The following is an 8,500-nucleotide window of genomic DNA, read 5'->3' as shown; positions in this document are numbered from 1 at the left end:
GTTTTGGGGCTTTTGCAGTGATTTCTACCCAGGGCTGTCTTTTTGTTTTAAATTCACAATAAACCCAGCGATTTGAATGTACAATGTCCTGGGGATCAATGGCAACCCTTTTTAACCCTTCAGTACCTGACTACTTGGAAGTGCCAGATAAGGCCTAGGATTTCCTCACATTTTCTTGACCTCCTACTGGAAGGTTCAGCCACAGTTTGCACTTCACACAGTCCAGATCAGGAACTGAGTCAGTCTCCGCATCCATCTCTGCTCACCATGTTGCTGAGGGCTTGGGGAGTAACACCTGGGACATTGAGCTGCTCTATTTTCACTAGTCTTTATGGATTTTGATATCTGAATTGCTCTCAGTTATGCCTATTGTTTGTCTATTGTTTCATCTGTAATAGTTTCAGATTCATTGGCGGAACGGGCTCGAGGGGCTGAATGGCCTCTTCCTGTTCCTTTAGTCAGCAGCTTTAGGTCTTGCTCTTTGTTCCGACGTTCCTGTTTTGAGTTAAGGAGGAAGGCTCTCTCTCTCTCAGGGGTCATTGGGTCTGAAGGAGTTACAAAAACTGGGCTTGTCCACCCCAACATTTCACCTGGCGTGGCATTGAGTCATACAAACCAATGAACCCCGGGGTTCAGCACTTAGAGTTGAGTTTGTTGATGTCAGACAGGGCAAAGTATAGGTGGACATGTTGGCCTCACCAACTCTGTGTTTGTTACGATTGATAGTGTTTACACAAGATATTCTCCTTGGGTTCAGCATAAGTCGACCTCATTTCCCTTATGGACCAGTTTCTGTCTTTACCTGCCCAACACTGAGGTAAATGCAGTGAGACCCAGAGGTCAACAGAGAGCCCTCGTCACTGCACTCCAACTTACTGGAATATACCACGAGTTCTCTTCACCTTCGATAGCAGCAAGAATATCAGACTGTGGCTCAGGGTATTAAACACTAGGTAAGTTTAAAAAGGTTAAAGGATTCGATAGGGCGGATAGAGAGAAGCTATTTCCTCTAGTGGAGGAACCCATAACAAGGGGACATAACCTTAAAATTAGAGTCAGGCAGTTCAGGAGTGCAATCAAGAGGCACTTTTTTCACAAAAAGGGTAGTGGAAATATGGAAATGTCTCCCCCAAAAGACTGTCGATGCTGGGGGACAATTTAAAATTTCAAGACTGAGATCAATAAATGTTTGTTGGGTAAGGGTATCCAGGGATATGAATCAAAGATGGTTAAAAGGAGTTGAGGTACAGATTAGCAATAATCTAATTGAATGGTGGAACAGGCTTGAGGGGCTGAATGGCTTCCTCCTGTTCCTATGTTCATCAAAACCCAGTATTCAGTAAATAACTTGGAAATCCCATTTACCTTATCAAAACTGCACATAATCCTGAACAATGGAAAAGATAAATCTGGAATATTATTTTTAACTGAATTGGGACATTGGTTCAAACTCTTAAATGATAATCTTAGAACTGATAGAAACATAGAAAATAGGTGCAGGAGCAGGCCATTCGACCCTTCGAGCCTGCACCACCATTCAATATGATCATGGCCGGTCATGCAACTTCAGTACCCCACTCCTGCCTTCTCTCCATACCCCCTGATCCCTTTAGCCGTAAGGGCCACATCCAAGTAAGGGCCACATCCAACTCCCTTTTGAATATGTCCAATGAACTGGACTCAACAACTTTCTGTGGTTGAGAATTCCATAGGTTTACAATTTTCTGGGTGAAAAAGTTTCTCCTCATCTCGGTCCTATATGGTTTACCCCTTATCCTTAGACTGTGACCCCTGGTTCTGGACTTCCCCAACATCGAGAACATTCTTCCTGCATCTAACCTGTCCAGTCCCATCAGAATTTTATATGCTTCTATGAGATCCCGATGATGTCTCTATGACATTGAGACATTCTCCTTCACACATAGAGTGATCAGCACTTGGACTGGACTCCGAGCATAGTGATGGAGGTGCGAATGCTGAAATCATTTAAGAGAAGTTCAAATCCCACCACGACAGCTGGGGAATTTAAATTCCATTAATTAAATAAATCTGGAATCAATAAAAAAGCTAGTATCAGTAATGGTAACTATAAAACTACTAGATTGTCATCAAAACCCATCTGGTTCACTAATGTCCTTTAGGGAAGGTAATCTGCTATCTTTACCTGGTCTGGCCGATATATGACTCCATACCTACAGCAATGTGGTTGTCTCTTAACTGCCTTCTGAAATGGCGGCTCACCATCACATTCTCAAGGGCAATTAGGGATGGGCAATAAATGCTGGCTTTGGCAGTGATGCCCACATCTTGTGAATTAACTTAAAAAATATATGAATCAACTGGATGCTGCAATTGTGGGGCCAGGGAGGGGCGGGGGTATGAGGTTGTAGGGTATTTCTGGATGGATTAAATATTTCAAAGGTCATTTTCTGTCAGCCAATGGTATCATTAATCACAGAGGCTTGGACTCCCATTCCTGGTGGTTAAAGGAGGCTAAATGGAGATGTGCAACTATGTGAAGGGCAAATAAATATGGAAAGTTTAGGATGAAATAAAATATAACCCTACATCAATCCATAAATTGTTTTATATCTTAGATATTCCTCTAAGCACTGAAGCACTGTGTTATCTACTTCAGGATCAAATTTGTTGGCAAAGAGATGGTGTTGTTGCAGAATCCAGTGAAGGTCACCAGAACCATAGATGCACACTGCACGACGGTGAGCTCCTGTACACTTGGGATAGGGTGCACCTTTGTATATGTCCCCTTCCATGTAGGACCACTTCACCAGGCGGGAAATGGCTGCCATATCTGATACCTGATACTTTTCATTGGGGGGGTCGGAGCCTGGGACAGTAGGAATTCTCTGGAGAGTAGCCCAAACATGCTCATCAGGACTATAGGTGTCTTCTGCCCACTTGAGAAATTTTTGGATTTCAGGACTTTCAAACAAATGATTCACAAATTCCCTTGCAGCCACAAAGTATGCATTCCCAGTGAACATGGGAGTACTTATTGGAGGTGAGCTCTTCTTCTCCGCAGTTCTGCTTATTTGGTCTTTAACTTCATGATGGAAAAACCACCGTTCCTGTAATTTAAGAAAAGGACACATTAACAGAGAACTCAGAATGTGGTGATTACTGCAGAAAGGCCATTAAACCAATAAATAGAGGGAAGGGGATAAAATAATAACCTAAAGATTAAAAAAAGGGAACTTTTTTTCAAATTGGAACTAAAAATTGGAAGAGTTGTAAAACAGGATGCTCATTTGCTATCACCTGTTTTAGACAATCGTACAGTGTCAAAATATGAACCTGCGGACAGGTAAAGACCCTCTGGTCCATCGAGTCTGTCCCGCACAATTGCAATACCTTGTGTATCACAACATAGACACTCCACCCCACCCCAAACCATGTGATCTCCTGGGAGAGGCAAAAAAACTTTTTTTTAAAAACAGTGGGGGGAAAAAATCTGGGAAATTCCTCTCCGACCCATAAGAACATAAGAAATAGAAGCAGGAGTATGCCATACTGCCTCTTGAGCCTGCTCCACCATTCAATAAGATCATGGCTAATCTGATCATGGACTCAGCTCCACTTCCCTGCCCACTCCCTATAACCTCTTATCCCCTAATCGTTTAAGAAACTGTCTATTTCTGCCTTAAATTTATTCAATGTCTCAGCTTCCAACTCTCTGAGGCAGCAAATTCCACAGATTTACAACCTTGTGAGAGAAGAAATTTATACTCATCTCAGTTTTAAATGGGTGGCCCCTTATTCTAAGATCATGCCCTCTAGTTCTAGTCTCCCCCATCAGGGGAAACATCCTCTCTGCATCCACCTTGTCAAGCCCCCTCATAATCTTATACGTTTCGATAAGATCATCTCTCATTCTTCTGAATTCTAATGAGTAGAGGTCCAACCTACTCAACCTTTCCTCATAAGTCAACCACCTCATCTCCGGAATCAACCTAGTGAGCCTTCTCTGAACTGCCTCCAAAGCAAGTATATCCTTTCGTAAATATGGAAACCAAAACTGCACGCAGTATTCCAGTGTGGCCTCACCAATAACTTGTATAGTTGTAGCAAGACTTCCCTGCTTTTATACTCCATCCCCTTTGCAATAAAGGCCAATATTCCATTGGCCTTCCCGATCACTTGCTGTACCTGCATACTATCCTTTTGTGTTTCATGCACAAGTACCCCCAGGTCCCGCTGTACTGCAGCACTTTGCAATCTTTCTCCCTTTAAATAATAACTTGCTCTTTGATTTTTTTTTCTGCCAAAGACTGAATATCAGACAAGGGGGTAGATTTTGGGGCTCTATGTGGGGGAACATCTGGCCAACAGTGATCACAACATTATACAGTTTCAATTGCTGGTAGAGCTAAAGGTACTGAGAATCTGCAACTCGTACCAGATTTGAGAAAAGCAAATTTCACTAAAATGCTGGATGATGATGAAACAGATGTAGAATACAAAGGGAACGTTTCTAATAACAAAATAAACAAATGTGGAAAATAAATATGTACCCAAAGTCAAAAGGTGTAAGAAAATGCCACGGTGGCACTTTCCAACATTATACTCCATCTGCCAAATTTTTGCCCACTCACTTAGCCTTGGGGGAATCTAGAACTAGGGCACATAGTTTCAGAATAAGCCCATTTAAAACTGAGATGAGGGGGTATTTCTTCTCTCAGAGTGTCGTAAATCTGTGGAATTCTCTGCCCCAGAGAGCTGTGGAGGCTGTGTCATTGAATATATTTAAGGTGGAGATAGACAGATTTTTGAACGATAAGGGTTGAAGGATTATGGGGAGCGGGCAAGGAAGTGGAGCTGAGCCCAAGATCAGATCAGCCATGATTGTATTGAATGGCGGAGCAGACTCGAGGGGCCAAATGGTCTACTCCTGCTCCTATTTCTTATGTTCTTATTATATGCCCATCATTTATATCAACATTTCTGTTTACACCTTATTTGTCTTTATATATAACTAGTCAGCCACCGTGGCATTTTCTTACACCTTTTGACTTTGGGTACATATTTATTTTCCACATTTGTTTATTTTGTTATTAGAAACGTTCCCTTTGTATTCTACATCTGTTTCATCATCATCCAGCAAGGTTAGCCAAGTTACCTGTTCCAAATCGTCTGCCATTTTAGTGAAATTTGCTTTTCTCAAATCTGGTACGAGTTGCAGATTCTCAGTACCTTTAGCTCTACCAGCAATTGAAACTGTATAGTGTTGTGATCACTGTTGGCCAGATGTTCCCCCACATAGAGCCCCAAAATCTACCCCCTTGTCTGATATTCAGTCTTGGATCAGCCACAATTCCCCTCATTTAAACATTGGGAAGAGTAAAACCATCCTCATTGGTCACTCCATACTCTTGCTTCCAATTCTACTCCCTCCCCAGCTATTATCTGAAACTGAAGCAGACTGTTCTCAATCTTGGTGTTCTCTTTGACTCCGAGCTGAACATCTGACACCACGTACCATCATAAAGACTGTCTACTCTGTCTCCATAAAATCGCCGGTCTCCACCCCTACCTCAGCCCATCTGTTTATGAAACCCTCATTCATACGTTGTCACTTCTAGACTTGACTATTCCACTGCTCTGCTGATCAGCCTCCCATCTTCAACTCTCCATAAAGTTCAGGGCATCCAAATCTCTGCTGCTTGTGTCCTATCCCACAGCAAGTCCCTTTCACCTGTCCTCGCTGAATTACATTGGCTCCCGGTCCCACAACGCCTCGATTTTAAAATTGTCAATGTTTGTGTCTTAATTTCTTCATGGCCTCATCCCCTCCTTATCTCTGTAATCTCTCCCACCCCTATAACTAACACCCCAACACCCCCGCAATGTTCCTCTGACTCAGACCTTTTGTGATTCTCTTGCTCTCTTCGCTTCACCGTTGGTGGCCGTGCCTTCAGCTACCGAGAGCTCATGTTCTGGGATTCCCTCACTAACCTCCTCTCTCTCCACCTCTCCTCGTTCGAGGCCCTTCCTGAAACCCACCTATCGCCAAACTTTTGGGCAGCCTCCTAATTTCTCCTTTTCTGCCTCAGCGACCTTTTAAAAAAGGAAAAAAACTGATTTCCTTGGGATGTCTTTCTACATTAAAGATGCAAGTTGTTGTAATTATAATTGGTAAACACCCAAGCCTCATTCTGCCTAATGATTGGAGTCACAGCTTAGGACATAGAGTGAAGCCTTCTTCCCAACTCGGAGACAGCAGCAACTGCCCCGACACTCGGCTGAAACCACGCACGGAATAAAAGGCACCGACACTGGACATGTTTGTATCAATATGTCTCTAATCCTTTGGGGTTAACCATGTAACCTTTGCACTTTTACAAACGCAAAATACCGCGGATGCTGGAATCTGAAATAACATCAGAAAGTGTTGTAAACACTCAGCGGGCCAGTGTCTGAGGAGAGAGACAGGTCTGTGACCTTCAAGGTCTGACATCTCCACAGATGTTGTCTGACCCGCTGAGTATTTCCAGCATTTTCTGCTTGTATAACCTTGCTTTGCTGGTTGGTGTCGATCTTCAGTCACTCAATGCGCTAGCGGTTTAATGAAAGAAATGGCCAACCCACCTTTTTGGAAGCTGCGGGCAGTTCGGACTCCATGCTGTTCTTCCCGTTCAGGACAATCAGGGTTCTAACAATCTCGGCGTTTGTTTTAATGGGGAAGTCCTGTCCGCACAGGTTAATGAGATACCTCCAGTGGACCGGGCTCTGCAGCAGCTCCTCCATACAGTTCAGATCAGCCTGAACCCGGGACCACGACGCGTATATCACCTTCTCCAACTTGCTGGCAATGAAAACATTGTGGAAGCAAGCGGCAATAGCCCTGACAGCGAGCTGGAAGCTGGCTGCACTTTTCCTATCCACGTGGATACAGTACACATTCTGGGGGGTGTAAATGCTCCTCAGGAGTCTCTCAAACATTTCGATGTTCTCATGAATCACAATGGAATAGGCGATGGGGAAATTTCTCTCCCCTTTGCTGAATGCGAAGGTTAGATACTTCCGCTCCTCTATAAATGTAGCACAGTCCTTCGTCATATTCAAATAATGATTTTCGGTCAAAGGAGATTTGTTACGTGACACATCGAGAGAGTTTAAAAGAGCTTCTTCAACGGCCGCTTGATCGCCTCTAATAATCCGGGGACAGACCGGCAGGGGAGCAGACAGCTGTAGGGTTGTGTAAAACTGATCCAAGCACCGTCTGTTACTCGCATCTCCCGAGTTTCCCCAAATTCCCAGCATCGCATCCTCACAGGAATACAAATTCCCGATGAATAGAAATGCAACTCCAGTGAGCGTAATCACAGCGCCTGAAACTAGCCGGCACTTGGCAATTCTTCTCTTATTCATCTTCATGCAAGTCATTTCTTTTCAAACCCTCTCCAGTCTCCTCCAAATAAAAATACGCTCATATACTTCCCCATATACCCCAAACCGCAACAGGCACCTGGTGATTACTGGCCTTCAAGTCTTCCTGTTTCTCCCCCAGATAAAGATTCAGGAACAATATTTTGAATGAATGTCTTGAAATATCCGGGAAGGAGGAGCTTGTATAGGTTATATTACAGCATAATAACAGCCGTTCTATACAACTCAGTAAAATGTTGCTCAACAAGTTATATATCCAGGTGAAGCATTTGCCAATACAGTCCATCTGCAGTAGTGTAATCGCCATTATTAAGGATCAAACCTAACAGTCAAGGCATTAACGGGACACTGGTCACTACTGTATTAAGTATACATTTGACCCCAAGCACAACATGAAATTGGAGCCCCCATTAATCCATAATTCGAATGGTGGCCATTTATTGTTTAATATATTTAGACTGAAGTTATACCACACTGTCGGTCCACGGCCAGTTGCTGCAGTCCATGGTTCCCAGGACCGGGAGCCAATATAGATCAGCGAGGGCAGGTAATGGGTGAAAGGGATTTGGTGTGGGATAGGACACAAGCAGAAGGGTTTTGGATGAGCTGAATTTTATAGAGTCATAGAGCCATTACGGCACAGTAGTCCATGCCAGCTCTCTGCAAGAGGACTTCAGCAGTCCCACTCCCCCGCCCTTTCCCCGTAGCCATAGAGCATCCGGGAGGGCGCTGAGCTCCTCGAGTCTCATAGCCCAGAGCGTGCAGAAACCAAGCGCAGGCAGTGGAAGGAGCGTGCGGCAAATCAGTCCCTTTCCCTCAACGACTATCTATCCCACCTGTGACAGAGTCGGTGGTTCCTGTATTGGACTGTTCAGCCATCTAAGAATTCATTTTAAGAATGGAAGCAAGTCTTCCTCAATTCCGAGGGACTGCCTGTGATGATGAGAGTCATAGAATCATTACAACACAGTAGGAGGCCATTCGGCCCATCGAGTCCATGCCGGCTCTCTGTAGAATATTTTACGTTCCTTGATAATTTCATTTCATAGTTCCTCTTCGCCTTCTTAATTGTTCTTTTGACAGGTTGGGCCTA

The 8,500-nt window shown here is 43.9% G+C and overlaps 1 protein-coding gene across 1 annotated transcript; it reads right to left on the bottom strand.

Moving 5' to 3' along the window:
* Positions 1-2,564: 2,564 nt before the first annotated feature.
* Positions 2,565-7,404, bottom strand: LOC139233545 (beta-1,3-galactosyl-O-glycosyl-glycoprotein beta-1,6-N-acetylglucosaminyltransferase 3-like). Its single transcript, XM_070863948.1, has 2 exons — positions 6,607-7,404; positions 2,565-3,089 (listed from the first exon to the last, which is right to left on the bottom strand). The coding sequence occupies exons 1-2, from the start codon at positions 7,402-7,404 to the stop codon at positions 2,565-2,567; spliced, it is 1,323 nt and encodes a 440-aa protein (XP_070720049.1).
* Between the last annotated feature and the right edge of the window lie 1,096 nt (positions 7,405-8,500).

This window comes from Pristiophorus japonicus, chromosome 21 (assembly GCF_044704955.1).
Source record: "Pristiophorus japonicus isolate sPriJap1 chromosome 21, sPriJap1.hap1, whole genome shotgun sequence".
In the NCBI taxonomy this organism is placed as follows: Eukaryota; Metazoa; Chordata; class Chondrichthyes; family Pristiophoridae; genus Pristiophorus; species Pristiophorus japonicus.
This window is presented reverse-complemented; position numbering and strand designations above follow the sequence as displayed.